The 17,795-nt window shown below is 42.6% G+C and overlaps 2 protein-coding genes across 6 annotated transcripts in view; one reads left to right on the top strand and one right to left on the bottom strand.

Annotated features, from left to right (window-relative positions):
- Positions 1-1,159: 1,159 nt before the first annotated feature.
- Positions 1,160-16,376, bottom strand: FASTKD3 (FAST kinase domains 3). Of its 4 annotated transcripts, none has more exons than XM_046671457.1 (7): positions 16,307-16,370; positions 7,844-9,314; positions 7,108-7,193; positions 4,363-4,537; positions 3,123-3,192; positions 2,677-2,791; positions 1,160-1,473 (listed from the first exon to the last, which is right to left on the bottom strand). In XM_046671457.1, the coding sequence occupies exons 2-7, from the start codon at positions 9,279-9,281 to the stop codon at positions 1,375-1,377; spliced, it is 1,983 nt and encodes a 660-aa protein (XP_046527413.1). In that variant the 5' UTR covers positions 9,282-9,314; positions 16,307-16,370; the 3' UTR covers positions 1,160-1,374. The 4 variants fall into 4 exon arrangements, with proteins under 4 accessions (XP_046527413.1, XP_046527414.1, XP_046527415.1 ...); XM_046671458.1 differs by lacking the exon at positions 16,307-16,370 and adding an exon at positions 10,193-10,322; XM_046671459.1 differs by lacking the exon at positions 16,307-16,370 and adding an exon at positions 10,197-10,313.
- Positions 10,395-17,795, top strand: part of MTRR (5-methyltetrahydrofolate-homocysteine methyltransferase reductase) — a 30,283-nt gene continuing 22,882 nt past the window's right edge. Inside the window, exons 1-4 of one of the 2 annotated variants that reach the window (XM_046671456.1) lie at positions 10,395-10,477; positions 12,111-12,275; positions 14,048-14,201; positions 15,340-15,457. In XM_046671456.1, coding sequence (XP_046527412.1) covers positions 12,147-12,275; positions 14,048-14,201; positions 15,340-15,457 — 401 coding nt within the window. In that variant the 5' untranslated portion in view covers positions 10,395-10,477; positions 12,111-12,146. Of the gene's footprint in view, positions 10,478-10,884; positions 11,106-12,110; positions 12,276-14,047; positions 14,202-15,339; positions 15,458-17,795 lie in introns of those variants that run through there. The other variant, XM_046671455.1, reaches the window with a different exon arrangement.

Here is a 17,795-nt window from a genome sequence, read left to right as displayed (position 1 = left end):
GAAGACACAGAGAGACACACACAGGGAGATGCCAGGTGAAGACACAGTGAGACACACACAGGGAAGACAGCCGGGTGAACGTGGAGGCAGAAATTGGAGTGATGCTGCCACAAACCAAGGAATGCTGGGGGCTACCAGAAGCTGGAAGAAGCAAGAAAGGATCCTGTCCCAGAGGCTTCAGAGGGTGCACGGCGCTGCTGACACCTTGATTTCAGAATCGGCGCCCAGAACCGAGACTGAATCTCTTGTTGATTCTGAACCTACTTTGTGGAACTCTGTTGCAGCAGTCCTAGGAACTATTCACTACAGTATTATTATTTGCAGTTATCCCTGAGGACACTGAGGCCTTCGGTCCCGCAGCAAGCGGAGGACCTCAAGCCCAGGGAGATTCTCAGCCGCTGTTCTCCACTGCTTCTCAAGACCAGATTCAGACCTTCATTCACCACTTATGATGAATGAAATAATGGGTTGGACACTCACCCTCTCTGCGCTGGTCCACTAATCTGTAAAATGGGACCATCCCCTCAATCAGAAGGCTGGGAGGCTCACTCGAGCATGATGCTGAAGTGCTCAGCGCGGGCTTGCAGAGTGAGCGACTCACAGAGCAGCTCCCTCCCTTTCCTTGTCCCAGGCCGCAGAACTAGCTGGTGGAAGAACCCAGGGTCCCCTTCTCCCCAAAGCTTTAACCTGACCATAACGGGACGATGAAGCATCTGGAAGGCTTCATTACAATTGCAATGAAAGACAATTTAACCCATTTTTTTATTTAAAATTTAGGAGTTTCTCCTTCCACTCAAACACTCCCCCAAAAAACCCTACCTAAATTAAGTTCCTTTTCTGTGTCTTTGGACCTTGACTAAAAAAAAAAGATACAAGCTCCCACCCTAATATATTTTCTTTTTAACTAAAAGGTTATTTCTGCATAATTCCATAATTATACATGTTTCTATCTAAAGTACTAGTCTCTCTCTCATTGCTCCTTCTCCCTACCATATATTACTTCCTCTAACAAAATGTCACAGAACATCGGAGATAAAATTTCTTCCTTATATTTGTTATAAGAGGAAATAAAGGTCTTGAAAGAGCATACTCTTTTCAGTCAGCAGCTATCACCAAATGAAAGATTTAAATATAACGACACATTCATTACATTCTTTTATTGTACTTGATCAATTCTGATGTATAAAAATATAAATTAATTTTAAATTTACCATTGTAAGTGTACACACGGTATAAGGAAAACCACAGACCCTTTCCAGTTCCCCACAGTCCACAAACACACAGCTAATTCACAAATGATATTCTTTTTCTTATATAGAGTCTCATGAAAACACAAGTTCTTCCACTGAGTTCGGATGCCAGTATTCCTTCTGGTTACCAATGAATGCCAGCATTTTGAGAAAACAGTTTTCTTTGTAAATATTCCACCAACTCAAGTCTTGATTTTAGCATCTCAATCTCATAATAGGGAATCTGTAAGGAGAGGAAAATGGAGTTGGTCAGAGTTGGTCAGTCCTCTAGGACCTGAATCACCTTGGGTTTGCCGCTACCTTGTCTGTCTCTCCCCTCCCCCACGGTGGGCTGTCAGCTCCCCAGGGCAGAGACTGCAGCTGGCTTACTCATCCTGGATCCCAGTGCCCACCATGGTGCCTGTGACGTGGCACAGACGCAGCAAGTATTTGCCGACTCAATAAGTGGGATATTTAACTAAGAATGAAACATGATCTCTGTCCTCAAAAAGCTCGCAGAGTAGGTGCCACATCAAAATATATAATAAGTACAAAAAATGAGCAGTCACATAAAGCAGAACGTACAAAGAAAACTGGTGCTCTAGTATTGAGAGGGAGGCAGCATTTTAGATTAGGGTGAAAGGTGAAGCTGAGCCGGGAGTTGGTAAATGACCAGAATTTAGATGCTCAGAGTGGGAGACACAAGTCTGGCGGTGGAAGCAGCCTGGGCAAAGGCAGGCAGGCAAGAGAGAATGCAGGGGCCTGGGGAAAGGGCAGAGCCCACTCAGCTTGGAGCAGAGGGCCGGGCTGCGGGCTGACTGGGGGGCCTGGAACCCCAAGAGCTAGGGGACTTTTTCGTTTCTCCTGGAAGCAGTGAGGAAACAGTGAAGCTTTCCGAGCACACACTGGCATGATTAGTTTTAGGAAAATTAATCTGGGGATACATAACACAGGGTGGAAAAAAGTAACCAGACAGGAAAGCAGAGAGCAGACTGGCGACAGCTTAGAGAACTGGGGAGCCCCAGGCACATTAACTGGAGACCTCTCACGTGAGCCACTGTTAAGTGGTCTACACTGCAAACACAAACAAGGTCTTAGTCAGATACCTGTTGATGAAGATCCCAGTTTTAACAGGTCATCTTGTCCACTTTATTTATTAAGTCAGAGGGAAATTAAAACGGATATTCCAATAACTAATAATTCTAAAAGCAGAGTGAAGCATAGCTTATAGAGAATATAGGGATGCCTCACTTTGGAAAGCTGAAGGTCTGAAACTTTTGTATTTCAAAACATAAATCAAGAGATTTAAGCCTAATTAACAAAGCTGGCACTTAAACTTTACTTTTAGTAAGTTTGGTCCACTGGGCTGGCAGACCACTTAGCACTCTGGAAAAAGCAAATGTGAAGCAGAAATTGCTTTTGGAAAACACGATAGGTGAGGCCATACCTGAACAACATGATAACCGAGTAAGCGCAGGTGTCTTTGTTTCATGGCCTCTTTCCCCAGTAAGTGTTTACTATTCAAACAAAATCTTTTCGGACCATCAATGCACAATGCTACCCTGAAAAATCAGAGAAAGAGAAACTTACTTTTTAAAACAATCCAAAATATTTATATATTTTTTAGTTGCCAGAGTTTACTTGGGATTTAGCTATTCCTTATGTGCCAATATTATTTTCAAATGAGTCATGAATGTGCTCTCCTTTAACCTGCTGAAAAAGCACTCTATTTTATTAATGTTTATAAAATGTTACAAGGAATCTCCAAAAATGGTATGCTGCAAAGTAGTGTCTTAATTTCCAGAATCATGTCTATTTTTTCACCTTCTTAAGAAAACTACTGTTTATTAACCTCAACAAGTTTTGTAACAAAAACCACACCAGTTTCTTTACCTTTTATGTACATCTTCATCAACCGTAAACGGTAATACAAATCCTTCTTCATCTAATTTAATTTCAACATCTGGTGAGAGAAGAAAGGAAAAATTCTTCATGTGATACCCTCACAAACATTATCTTCCTTTACTCCTCCTTGTTCTGTTTTGATTTCTTCCACACTGCATTTACCAACCGGGCTGAAGGCTGCAAAGTAATGACCACACCAGACAATGGTGAGCATTTTAAGTGAACTGGTTCTATACTCAACCACAACTTTAAAATGAGTGGGTCCTCAAGGTGTCCAGGGTAGGACAAGAACCATGCATACCTTCTCTCTCTCCTTCTGGTAAGTGGTGGGGACCCTTCAATCCAGAGAGTAAACAAAATCCTTTAAGTTAAGCAAAGTTAGACAGCTACACAGCCAGAACCTTTCCTCCCTGGAGCTCCCAGTGCCTCGGGGGAGGTGGAGCATCCTGCACCCTGACAGACATGTGGTCCCTGAGCATCGGCAGCCTCCCCTTCCTTTCCTCCGAGGTTCTGCCACTCCTTTTGTAATGGAGCCCATAAAGTAGGAGAGGAGAGCGATGCGACCACGTGAAGCCTATAAAACACTGTCTTCTTTGAGCTGATTTTCTCTGACTCATCAATTAAAAACATTATCAGGGCAGAAGGACTTGGACTCTCCGGGCAGCGCTGTCCAACAGAACTTTGTGCAACGATGGAAATGTTTACACCTGCGCTGTCCCATACTGCAGCTATGAGCCACCTGATCACTTGAAATATGGCCATGCCCACTGAAGAACTGAACTCTGAATTTTTATAATTTTTAATTCATTTAAATGTAAACAGCCACGTGTACTAATGGCTACTATACTGGGCGGCGCTGGCCTAGAGGATAACAGCAGCTAACAACTGCTATGTTCCAGGTGTTACTCCATATTATTTCATTTAGTCCTTAAACAAGGCTTTGACGTCACTATTCTTCTTCCTCTCATCTTACAGATAAGAAGCAAGCAGAAAGAGGTTAAATTCTTTGCCCAAAGACATTCTGCCATCACGTGGCTGCCATGTGGAACACTCATGTCTGCTCGACAGCCCTCCTGCTCACTCCTGCTCTGCTCTGCCTTCAGAGAAGGGCCAGCTCCACTTTGTGTTTCCAGACCTTCCACGGCTACCAAATCCCACACAGTGCAAAAGAGGACAGCACACTGAGGTCTGACACACGAGCTTAACAAGAAAACTCCCCACTACTCACCTACTGTGTAACGATAGGGCGTTAACACTTTTGAAGCAAAATACAGCCTTGCTCCCAGCAGGTCAATCAGCCCAGTCATCACAGATTTATAAAGCTGGAAATCCACAGGGGTCTCCAGGGAGCAGCACGGGGTGAGAAATGATTTCACTTGATATTTAGGAAGAAGTTTTGGACCCTAGAAATCATACGTGCAAACGTGAGACAGAAAAATAAGATATAAACCACAGAATAAAATAAAGGTTTCCTAAGAACAAAAGTCTGATACAAGATTACTTTATAGGCATGTTACTTTTACAAGACTTATGACAAATATCTTTCTCAAAATGACAATGCAAAATATTCTTTTCATAGTTGAAGTCCAATAGTTCAAACTATCTTCTAAACTTTTTTTTTGTTTTTTGCTGAGGAAGATTTGCCCTGAGCTGACAGCTGTGCCAATCTTCCTCCATTTTGCATGTGGGTCACTGCCATAGCACAGCTGCTGCTGTGGAGTGGTGTAGGTTCGACCCTGGGAAACAAATCTGGACCACCAAAGTGGAGCATGCTGAACTTAACCACTAGGCCACAGGGCTGGCCCACTAAATGTGTTTTAAAAGTAGTCAATGGTCACAGAAAGAAAGAAAGAGAGAACAACAATGCTAGTACAGCTCAAGAAACATCTTTGGAACTCTTAGCATTACTTTAAAAACACTCAACTGAAGTTTTTAACAGTGGAAAATCTGATAAAGGTGACATTTTAATTTAATAAGAAAAGGATAGCTATGTAATAAATGGTGCTAGCAATTGGTTATCCATCTGGCAAAGAACTAAGCCAAATTGTAGCACACACTGAAGACTATAATAAATTCCTGGTGGATTAAAGGTCTAAATGTAATCAGAAAAACAGTATTTTCAAAAATTTAGCAAACTATTTATATTACCTTAGGAGTGGTAAAATATTTGTGAGACAGGAAACCCAGAAGCCACAAAAGATAGATGGATTGATTACAGAAAACTTAAAACCTCTGTGTAGCAAAAAGACATCACAAAAAATATTAAAGCTAAAAAAATTAAAAACTACACACTAGGAGGAAATATGTGCAACATACATAATAGTTAACACCTCTGTTTTACAATGTGTTTTAGGACAAAAAAAAAAGACCAAAAACCCAAACCTATGAGTTAGGGGGTAAGAAGGCAATTCATAGCAAATGTAAATAACTGATCAACATTTGAAAATATGTTCAACTTTATTACTGCTCATTAAAATGCAATTTAAACATGTGACATGATACTCTTTTTCCCTGAGTTGAATGACAAAATTAAAGGGAGTAATAACACTGCAATAGAAGTGGGGGAGCCATGGCCACCTTTATTCTTTGCTGGTGAAACGTGACATCTACAACTATTAGGCAAGAAATTCTGTCAGTATCTATCGAAAATTAATCCAGTAATCCCACTTTCAGAAATATAATATCTAGATTAAAAAAATACAAAGGTTCTGGGGCTGGCCCAGTGGTGCAGCAGTTAAGTTCACGTGCTCTGCTTCAGTGGCCCGGGGTTTGCCGGTTCAGATGCTGGATGTGGACCTACCCACCACTTACCAAGCCATGCTGTGGCAGGCATCCCACATATAAGGCAGAGGAAGATGGGTATGGATGTTAGCTCAGGGCCAATATTCCTCAGTGAAAAGAGGAGGATTGGTGGTGGATGTTAGCTCAGGGCTAATCTCCCTCAAAAAATAAATAAATAAATAAATAAATAAAGGTTCCAGTATGAAAGGATATGCAAGGATGTTTATTACAGCATTGTTGATAGAGACAAATGTTGGAAAAAACCTGAAAGTCCATCAATGGTGCAACTCTGGAGTAAATACAGTGAAATATCATGCCACTTTTAAAAAAAGTGCATTTCATCTTTAAGTACTGCCCCTGAGGAACATCCATGATATACTGGGCATAAAGGCAAACTGTACTTTCAACAGTCCCATTCCATGAAAAGAGAGAAACTGGATAGAATGTATGTATTTGTGCACATCTGGACATAGAAACTGCTGTTAACACTCTTCCTTCAGGGCAGGAAGCAATTTGGAGTAACTATTATTTATATTAGTACTGTTTAAGCTGTTTTAAAGAAAACAGTGGTACCTTTCCATTCTTATACCTTATTTCAAAATGAGCTCTCTTAAATGTGGTGCAGGCAAGTATGGAGGACCAGGCATGGATGTGCAAGTCTGGAGATGCCATTTCTGATCCTGAACAAGGTGCGTGATAAAGTTACGAGAATGAGTCTTTAGAGTACTTGACTGGAGGCACAAACTCCACCTCAACTAAACTCTATCAGATAGAAGTGAAATTTCTGGCTTGGCTTAAAAATATACTCAGAAATGATTTAGGATGTGTTTGGTCCACAGATTCTCACTTTTATGACAGCTACGGGGAGTGCTAAAACCTTTTAAAACCCTCAGAATGAATCTAGGAGAACTGAGACTCATATGCCTGCAGCACTTGATGACCCCTTCCAGGAAATCTTACACAGCAGGAAATGGGTCCCTCAAAGACGAGAAAACAGGAATGGGGTCAATTTATCAAAGAAAAGGCCATCTGGTGGCAACTAACTCCAGGTGAATAAAAGTTCTGCTTTCTAATGAGGTTACTGAGACAGATCAAAAGAGAAAGAAGTTAAAGATTTCAGGGGGTGGGGCGGGGGAACAAAAGGGAACTGCTCCCCCCCGGGGAAATGAAACAACCGAGCTCCTGCTTTTACCTTATAGAAAGGGCATTCTAGGACGGAGGTTAAGAAAAGCTGGGTCAGTTGTGCCAGGCTCAGTCTGTCCAAGTAGGATTCATCACCTGAAATAAGAAGCATCCCAGTCATCATGAAGTTTGAATCTCGGCATGTGAAATGAGAGGAGAAAGCACACAACATTCGTCTATTCGCTCCGGAAGTACCATATTTTTATGACACCAGGAAAGGAACTTGTTAAAATTCGTTATTCCTTCGAGCTTGCCATCCCTGAACTCTCATATTGACTTCCAAGAACTCAAGCTCTTAACTACAGAATATAATTAATTGGCAAAATCTGTTAGGAGAATTAGCAAAAATTTCCTTTAAGTATTGGAGATACAGAAATTTGACATATTTGGGTTGCCTTCAATTAAGATGAAAAGTACCAACCTTTCAAAAGACAGGAGTGTTTTTTGAAACTACATGACTATTACCATTGCCATCACCACATCCCTACAAGAATACTCAGTTTCTCAGCCAGGGCAGCAGTGTCTACCCAAAACTGTCTTCTCTCTCTATGTAATGTCCTATCATTCTTTAATGCTGCATTTATACTAGCATCTGCAACTTCAGATCTCTTCTTTCAACTATTATGGGACAAAAAATAAAGGCAACAGATTGCACAGCGTAAAAGGTACACGTGTGACTTGAAAACATAACAAGGTCAAAGGTTAATTAACCATTTTTTCATTCTCAGAAGTTTTAATCAACTCACCTTGCAGCTGTTGAAGAAAATAAGGGCTGAATATTTTTGACATAAAGTTGACTGGATGGCATTCAATAAGCGAACATGAATGTAGAAGTTTCAATAGTGTTTTGGGTGGAAAATAATTGAAATGTGTGAGTAACGTATTTTCCAATTTTCTAAATAAAGCAGAGGCATTTGGTGGCAAATAATTGAGTTTCCCAAATGGTTCGATTAGCTCAGAAATCTGACTAGGTGAAAATTTTTCTGATTGGCAAACAAAAGTTTCTGCCACTGCATTGAGGATGGGTATTGAAAGAATCTGTTTTCGACAGCAGTACTCCATGACTTTGCTGACAACCTCAGGGTCCAAGGTGAGACAGAGTGATGCCACATGTTGCTCCAGGGCTTTTGTAAAAAATCTGTCATTGTGCCCAAAGTATATGAAAGCCTCTAAGACTTTTAGGAGCTCTTCATTAGTGAAATGAGGGACATGCCTCACAACATATTTACCCAGTTTTATAACCAGAGGAAGCGCCTGAGTTTGATCAAGAACCACTAGGGCGGTGAGCATCTGGCTCAGCGATTTAGGACTCAGGTTGGAAACTACTGACAGAGAAAAGTTGTTTATCTGATTTAGAAACGTCTGGTGTTGGTCCACTTTTTCAGCACACGCCTGCAGTATTCTATAAAGGGCGACAATATCCTCGGGGGCAAATTTTTCCAATTTTTCACCTTGCAGTTGACATATAATCAGTTCCAGTGTTGCACAACCTGGACCTTGCAGTTTAATCAGACATTCTCCCAGAACACAAAGACTGTGAACTTCCAGGCCACCCCTTCGGAGCCGATGATGGCATTCTGCCACTAGGTTCAATAACAAGCTACTTTGGGGATCCACATACAACAGAGTCAAGGCTTGCAGAGCAGTGACCAGACCAGTGTTTGACAGATTTGAAGGTTCCTGTTCAAACTGAATGCATAAAGCTTGAAAGGTGCTATTCTCTAGGATTTCTCTTGGCAGTCTTTGATCGCCATCTTTTTTTTCCACTTCATAAATCCGTTGTAAGGCTCCTGCTGCCATCGTATCAGGCAAAGTTTGCAGTGTGCTTATAAAATGCAAGACTTCTTCTGATGAAGTGAAGTTGCTTAGTCTCCTGTAAAATATCTGTTCGTCCACATTTTTAAGATTTTGTTCAAGCCTGTCCCAATCATGTATTTGAGAGAACACCGGCTCACCAACTGGATGAAGGGCATTTCCATTTTCTGAATGGAACTTTTTACAACAGGCATGATGAAACCTGACCCTGAAAGGCTCAGATTGTAGAGAACAGAACCATGGACACAGATGCTCCTTGACGACCTTGTGAACATGATTTACAGGTTGATTTTTCAGAGCAGCCAGAGCTCCCTGTATCCGAAAATCAGATAAATGACAAAGGTTCCTCCGCAACGTAATTAAAGCCATGCCATCAGATTCTCAACTCTTCTTGATTTATAACTAAAGAATAAAAACATAGTGAAATATCTTGAGAATATGACTCACTCAATAACATGAATGCTTATGAAACTGAGGATGAGTACCAAAAGTGGTTCATATTTCCCACTAAAACATAAGCACCAGAGGAGCAGAGCCTGCATCTTAGAGCTTAGAAAAGTGGCCAGCATCTAACAATAATAATCGCTATCATTTGCCAAGCACTGTTGTGCTTTACCATTTACTAACAATCCTCGCAACAACACACGAATCAAGAGCTTATATGGTCTTTTTACAGATGTAGAAATTCAAGCACAAAGAAGTTATTTTGCCCAGTTTTCACAAGTACTAAATGGCAGGGCTGTGATTCAAACTCAGGCAGTCTAGATTCTAAAGACGCCTCCTATATGTTGGCTGACGGAAGGAATTGCGTTTGGTTAAATATACTCAAAAAAGGCAAAGGGCAAAGTGGCCAAAATTCGTATAGGTTGACACAAAGCAGAAGTAAAAAACGTGCTTCAACGGCCCGGAGATATAGGTTTCCCTTTGGAGTCAGGATTTAGCCAGGATGGAGGAAGATAAAGGTCTAGCTTGGTAAACGGAAAAAAGAAGTAGGATTTAAAAAAACTAACAGGATGCGGGTCCATGCGGGGGGAAGGTGGGCAGCCTGTCCAGACCAAACACCTCGCTTGGGATTCGGGAGCACGAGCGCGCAGAACAGAGCGGACGCGACACCCCGGGGACCGCAACCTCCCTGGAATGAAAGGACCGTGCGGGCCGGGCGCCCTCGAACCCGGCGCCCCAGGGACGTTCAACCCCCGGGTTGGGGGAGGCCAGGGCAGCACGGGAGCCTCAGCGACGCCGGTCGGGACTAACGACCGCAAGCCTGCGCCGACACCTACCGACCTCAGCCGGCCGGAGCTCCGAGCAGCCGCGGAGGCACGCGAACCTCGTCGGCCTCCGTACGCGCACACCGCGGCGGCAGCGGCCAAAGCGTCCGGCGCATGCGCAGGACTGGCAGGCCCGCCCACGTCCGGCGCGCGCTGATTGACGCAGCTCCCCTCCCCAGCTTCCTATTGGTCTCGGGCTCTGAGCGTGCGCGCCGCGACCGTGTGCGCAGGTGCACTGCAGCGACCGCTGTGCCCGCGCTCTCCGGGGGCGTCTCCGGCCCGGTCCGGCGCCAGGAGGTGAGGAGGCGGCTGCGGCTTTCCCGGCGTTGGGCCGCCTGCCCAGCACAGGCCCGAGGGGAGACGGGCCGGAGGGGAAGCGGCCCAGGGTCGGCGAGGGCACCGGCCTCCGCGCTCCTGCGTCCCTCCCCGGGCCGGGGCTGGGCGCGCGCGGCTCGGTCAGGAGCCCAGCCTCGCGGAGCCGCGGGCGGAGGGCGGGCTGCGCCGGGCACTCGGGCGGGGCCTTCCGGAGCGGGTCCCCGGCGGCGCCGGTCCCGCAGGCCGCTGTGGGCCCCTCCTCCGTCGGCGTGTGTGTTCCAAACACTGTTGTAGACGGGGTTAAAGGGCACATCGGGGCGCGGGGACGCGTGGGGTGTCGGGAAGGGGCTGGAAACGCGGGAGTGTTCGGAGCGTGCACGGGGGTCCTGCCCCAGCGCTTCTCCGCCTGACCTTGGCCCTGCAGGTGTCGGGGAACCGCCTCTGGGAAACGTGGGGCCGCAGTACCTGCTTTGTAAGGTGGTGGTGGGACTAAGGGTTCCGTCCTCTGAAGCACCGAGAGCTGTGCGTGGCTCCCAGGAAGGGATCCAGGTCGCTAACTATAATGAGAATAAGCGATGATCTTTCCATCATTACGCTTTGACAGTTCTCGGTGAGCCCTGAATGTGTGGTGTCTTCACGTTATTCATTCGTCCGTTTAGTGAGTTTATTGAACATCTGCCAAATGCCTGTCTCAGTTCTGTTCCGTAACGATATTATGTAACACGGTTCATTTTACCTTTTAATTTCCTCGTGGTTTAATTTATCCTTAGATGTAACTGTCCAGAGGAGCATAAAACTGTTGGTGGTTTATTCACCAAAAGCCAAGATTTCGTTTTGGGTTTCAGTTTAAATCTGTCCCTACAAATTGACAGTTCCCCCTTTTAGACACTGGATGAATATTGAAAAAAGTCTGTGAGTGTCCTTTATTTTTTTCCTGGTTTTCTCTTCAGGAAAGACATATGGTACTAGTAAAACCAAATGTGGGTTGAAAACATTTTCTTTCTCTTTCTATACATATATATGTGTATACACATGGACTCACATTTGATATTGAGTTAAATAATAAAGCAGAGTATGTGCTTTGATTAACTTTAGTATTATGATGAGTTTATTTAGCATTAGAATCAAGAAGGAACCAAAAATCCTACAATTTCAATGGAATTGTTACTTTTACCTCCTTTAAAAGATCAAACAAAAAGATATGTAAGATTTTGTGAGCAGTGCTGTGTCTCGGCCATTGGTTCACCGATCAACCTTTGTCAAGTGGGCAGTATTATCCCCATTTTAAAGGTGAAGGAGCTGAGACTTAGATCAGCTGAGTAGCTTTCCTAAAGTTACACTGTTGTCAGTGACTGACCCTGGAATCAAGCCCAAGTAGTCTGACCCCAAAATCTGATTTCTGAACTGTGGAATTAGAGCTTCCTTCCTGTATTCTCCCTGGTTTGATGGAGTCTCTTCTTTAGACTTATTTAGAATTTATGCTAGCAAATTTAAAGAAGTCTATTTCATATTATGTGTGGCTGTTGCAGTCTTTTTCACAGATTATGAGGGAGAGTTAATAGCTGCAGTTTGTTCCTACTTAATTAAGAAGGAAATCCCCTTTTCTGTTTTCCAGTGTAACTGTTGTAGCTATAGCATACGCCTTGGGGTGATGAGGAGGTTTTTGTTACTCTATGCTACACAGCGAGGACAGGCAAAGGCCATAGCAGAGGAAATATGTGAGAAAGCAGTTGCACGTGGATTTTCTGCAGATCTTCACTGTATTAGTGAGTCAGATAAGGTAAGAGCTGTCACTCATGATTTGTATTGTGTTTTATGCCTTCAAGTACTTTGGTTGGGAAGTCACATTCGTTAACAAAGTAGGACACTAATTGCCACCATAATCTTTTTTTTAAACACTCAGAAATGTATTTTATCAACTGTGTTGTGAGATTCCTGCCAACTATTTTTTATGCTTAAGTAGATTTGAATTAGACTAAACAGTCTCAAAGATTGAAACAAGTTATTCCTCAACCATAAATGGAGATAGTAGTGGTTGCCTTGTTTATCTCACGAGGTGGCTGTGAGAACAGATGAGATGTGTGTGTTCGCATGCATCTGCACTTTGCACCGCGTGAATCCTGGTGCCCCATTTGTGCTTCCCCCAAATAAAGACCTTGCCATTCATGTCAGAGTTCCTTCAAGTGAAGGACCATGTAATTCTTTTGTGAAATAGAATTTAAAGAAGCGCAAGTATCTGGAGAAGACTCAGTTTCTTTAGGTCAGGGACTCCTGGTTTTTTTTTTACATTCAGTCTTTGCAGAAGTTCCTACCTTAGGATACATAAGATCTTATCAGACTTATGTTTCTCTGTCAGTTATTCTGATTGAGACCTCCAGATTATACTCTTTCATACAATTCAGGCCATAGCAACTAGCAGGGGCTTTTATACCACAAGAGGAGGCGTCAGCCACTAAGCCATCAAATTCAATTTCATACTTCAAAAACTGTCCTGCCTCTACTCTCTCACTCAAGTTCACAACCCCCCCTAGCTTTTCTCACATCTTTGGTTCAAAAGGCTAGATGACAGCAGCACAGGTGAATTATAAACCCAGCTCATAGAAGGAGAACCAGCTAGTTCCTTTATGCAGCAAGGCCGGGGTGACTCCGGATGTAGTCACTCACCCAACAGGGTGTGTCCTGGAGGACGCCAATCTGGGTAGACTCTGTAATTCTGCAGTAACTTCAAAGTAAATTTACATTGCGGGAGGCATGTGATGGAGTACAGCCCGAATCTGTCACTACAAACAAGGACAGAGTCGTTAACCTCATGTGACTAGCCCTGATTCAGCCCCTCGGGCTCACCTCACCACCTGAGTCAGTGGCTGTTTGACAGTGAGGTGAGTAGATTTCTTTTTAATATCCTGTGGCTCATGTTGTTTGCTCTCCCCAGCTGAATGATTTCTCCAATTCTTGTTCCTGATCCAGTTTAAACAGATAACTCTGTACTTCCTAGGTCATGATAGTCCTTTTCAAGGTGAAGTAACTTTAACAAACTGTAGAAGTTAGTACACAGCTTGTGTAATATCCTGTAAGCATTGACTCGCCTGCTAAATGTTAACTCAAATTCTTATCAGTTATATCAGCGTGAAAAATAAGGTGAATTCCTTAGGGCCAAATTAGATGATATCATGAGCAGTAGAGCTCATGCAGTCATTATAAATAGAGACAGTGATGTGCTGTATTTGAAATATTTAAATTTGGGTGAAAATTAGAAACTTGATTTGGAAGACTTGGAAATAGTGATGATTTCAGTTTACCCCTGATGTGATATTCTCAGTTTTCTGGAACCCTGAACGAGTGAGGAGTGATTCCTCATAGCTGGGTTCCTTGATACCTGAAGAGAACACTTTTACTTCCCCAACTTGAAAATGCTCTGAGTACCTCTCTTCAGTTATGCCATGTGTGTACAGGGCGCTAGGTCTAGACAGAGGAAGCTAAGCTCTTGCCTTGCCGATGGAAGTCAAAATACATAGAGCAGGAGGTCCTTGACGTGGCATCCTTGTTTTGTAGTACGACCTAAAAACCGAAACAGCGCCCCTTGTTCTCGTTGTTTCTACCACGGGCGACGGAGATCCACCTGACACAGCCCGCAAGTTCGTTAAAGAAATACAGGACAAGACACTGCCGGCTGATTTCTTTGCTCACCTGCGGTATGGGTTACTAGGTATGGACAGTATTTGTGCTCTTAGAGTACTCTGTCATTACCGGCTTTAATTCTGGTATCTGAATGTATCTTTCAAAACTATGATATAATTGTATGGGTTTTGTCCTTTTTGTTTTTTTATGTAAATATTTTATGTATGTATAAGTTTTCACCTACAGCAGCACCTCTGCCGAGCCCCTTGAGTGGTGTTCCTAACCATGGGTGCACATCAGATTCAACAGTGAAACGTTTTTAGAATAATGGAGGCTGGGCACCACCCCAACCTGCTCAAACAAAGTCCCTGAAGGGGCATGGGCAACTCTGTGTGCTGTTGTATTTATTTGTTTATTTTCACAAAAGCTCCCAAGTGGATCTGATATCTTCTCTAGGGGAAAACCAGTCCCCTACGAAGGTGGTTTTCAGTCCCGGTCGCATATTGGCACAATTTTCAACAAAGTACAAAAATGTTAATCCGTTTTCTTACCAGGAAGCATAGAAACAATTCTTAATTTATCCAACACAGAAACATAGCAAATGATTGTTTATATTGTAGAGATGCCTCTCTCTGCTCTAGATTAGGGGTCAGTAAACTCTCTAAAGGTCTGGATGATAAATATTTTAGGCTTTGCGGGCCGTGTGGTCTCAACAACAACTACTCAATTCTACTGTTGTAGCTAGAAAGCTACGATAACTGTATGTGAACAAATGCACTTGGCTGTGTTTCAGTAAAACTTTATTTACAAAGAAAGACAGTGAGTGGTATTTGGCCCACAGGCTATAGTTTGCAGACCCCCTGTACTGGATCAGAAAAGTCTGCAGATACAGATATTATGTATTTTTAAACCTATCTAATCCTTGCTTTAAGATTTCCATGTTTTTACACAGATTCATGGAAACGAAAATGTGAAATTTCTTTCTGTTAACAGTGGTCAAAAAGTATGTTTTGTTTCAGTATATCTGGTACTTTTACATTGTAAAATGGAAGAAAATTATTTGCATTCTTAGTATTACTCAAGGAAGAAATAAGAAAACATGAAACTGTACATTTTTCTTCTCCATCTGTAAGAGCGTGGAATGGTGGTGTTTTAAATATTTTATCTGTTCTGTATGTCTTTAAATTTAAACCTTGCTGTGCACTAACGATCTCTCTGGGCTCTAGGTCTCGGTGATTCAGAGTACACGTACTTCTGTAACGGGGGGAAGATAATTGATAAACGGCTGCGGGAGCTTGGTGCCCAGCGTTTCTGTGACACTGGCCATGCGGATGACTGCGTGGGGTAAGAGCTGCGCCCATCGCCCTGCCCTCCTTCCCAGGAAACCCTTGTCCATACGCTGTGAGAGTTTGCGGGTTTACAGAATGGGTTGACTTGATTTAGCACTGAAACTTTCATCTCGAAAGTCATTTTAGTTTCATTAGGTTTTTAGCTCTAGGACCCAAGAAGATCAGCCAGAGCCTGATTCACCAATTTTGCTGATTTTTCTCTTTTAAGTGCCTCATTCATCTCAGTATGGGTAAATGGAAGAAATGAGAAAAGTTGCTGCAGTGCAGTTAGCTTTATTGTAAAGCATGTAGGTATTTGTAAAAATCAGCATTTTCTTTAGGAACTTGGATGGTGTGTGTGTGCTTTTTCTGTCTGCTGTGCACACAGGAGTGACTGGAGGCAGTTCCTCTCACATGGGGGCACCCAGTGGGCCATGCTTCACCTTCACTGAGAGAACGCAGGTCAGAGGCCCTCACAGCATGCTGGCTCCTTGACTCTCTCTCCCTTGCATCTTAATGACCATCTACTGCCGTGTCAACCAGAGATATAATTTCTATTTCCATGTTTTTATTTATTCTTGTTGTTAAATTCACCCTATGCGCCACTTCTTAAATCCTCTTAATGTATTTATTCAAAGGTCTTACAGCTGTTGTCCTACAACTTAGTCTATCACTTAACCTTTAACTATTTTAGCCAGATAACAGCACATGCTCTTGAGTGTTTTCCTACCAGGTATATGCATTAAGTAAATATCCACTCACTAGATCTGTGCTTATGAATAATAGCAAATTCAGCATGTCTGCTTTCTGCGTGTTACCACCTTGCACAAGCATGTTGGAGGCACTTCTCTTTCCCTTAACTTACCTCCACTTAACTCACCCTTTGCGTCCACTCCGTCCGTCATGTTCTGCAGCTGCGATGCCATGGATTTTTTCCGTCACCCCAGCGTGCACGTTCTTAACGGTGTCAAAGCTCTACTGTATTTCCTTGTATGCTGCCTTTTAGTTTTGTCCCTTTATATTGGGCTTCCCCCGCCTTGAACTTTGTTGGCGTTCAATATTTATTGTCCTGTAGGAGCTATTTAATTGCTAACTCCTTGTATAATCCATTAGGCCTGTCACTCCGTCTTGTATTCTACTTCCTCTTCAAAGGCTTTCAGTTCCCATGTTCATTTATTCCATCAAGTGTTAAAAGCCAAGTTTATATTTCAGCAGCCTGAATCTCTTAAATTTTCAACCTAACTACCTTATTTGAATTTTCCCTTTTCTAAAATTAAAATTGCTTCAAGACGACATCCTGGCTTAATGTACCAACCACCACATTTAAGGGGTTAAGAATGCAGACCAGAGTTCAAATACTTGAGTTCAAATCCTTGACTCCCCCACTTACTGCCGGTGAAACCATGGTCAGACCACTTAAACCTTTTGTGCCTCAGTTTCTCCCTCTGGAAAAGATAAGAATATGTGTATTGTGGAAGGTTCTTGGGAAGATGAAATAAATTAATACAGATGTCCTCTTAGAAGAAGGACTGCCATATAGTAAACACTCAGAGAACATTAGCACTCTCTCTGATTATGAGTATTATTATCTTAATACTTCTGAGTTGTGGGAATGGTGTTTTAAATGCAGCTGTCATTATTGGACCCATAATTTTATATACTTTTCCAGGGCTCCAGAGGGATAGATGTATTGTATAACCAAATTTCGAGCTATGTACTTTGTGAGCACCTAACAAATATAATGAAATTATAGCCATAAGAAGATAGAGGTCTAAGTGTGCTTCCTCTTAGTTGTCATTTAGCTTTATGAATTGGAATTTAGTTGATACCTCTTTGAGTTGTGATTAAAAATAACAAAGATGCTATTTGCATGGTCCTGATGCGGTCTTTCGTATCTGCTCAGGGACCGTAGGAGTGGTGGTGTTGACTTATCCTATTCTGTTAGCACTAAGTAGACTGCTGCATTTTAAAATGTGTTAATGATTAATTCAACTTCCCTAAAGGATGATTGCTTTTTTTCCCCTATGGTCAGCCTCCCTGGAAAGTTTACCAAAAAAAATTGTTTGCAACTGAAAGAAGGTTTGAGCTATTTACTTAGTCTAAAGGTTAGCATTAATCCAGAGTTATTTCTTAGTGTTATTTTAACCTATAGGAAGAAATCAGTAAATTACCTAGGCAAAATGATGGTGCATTCGATTGATAGAATTACCATGTGTGATGTTAGGGTAGTCTTAGATTTTGGGTAAGTTCTGTTAGCCTCATCAGAATTTAGAATGCCTGTTTAAAATTACAACTTAAAGATTACTGTTTCTATTTTAGGACATTAAGAGAAATCACATTCCTATTAGCTATTA

This window comes from Equus quagga, chromosome 9, assembly GCF_021613505.1.
Source record: "Equus quagga isolate Etosha38 chromosome 9, UCLA_HA_Equagga_1.0, whole genome shotgun sequence".
Lineage (NCBI taxonomy): Eukaryota > Metazoa > Chordata > Mammalia > Perissodactyla > Equidae > Equus > Equus quagga.
The sequence above is the reverse complement of the archived record's forward strand: the minus strand, read 5'-3'. Positions and strand labels throughout refer to the sequence as shown.

Bases quoted from the DNA above. Each gene is read 5' to 3' on its own strand.
- FASTKD3 (XM_046671457.1), bottom strand. From the start codon at position 9,281: ATGGCTTTAATTACGTTGCGGAGGAACCTTTGTCATTTATCTGATTTT. The intron at 3,193-4,362 runs GTGAGTAGTGGG...TTCTCTCACCAG, and splicing joins GCCCTATCGTTACACAGTAG to ATGTTGAAATTAAATTAGAT. The intron at 1,474-2,676 runs GTATGGCCTCAC...CTCTCCTTACAG, and splicing joins TCGGTTATCATGTTGTTCAG to ATTCCCTATTATGAGATTGA.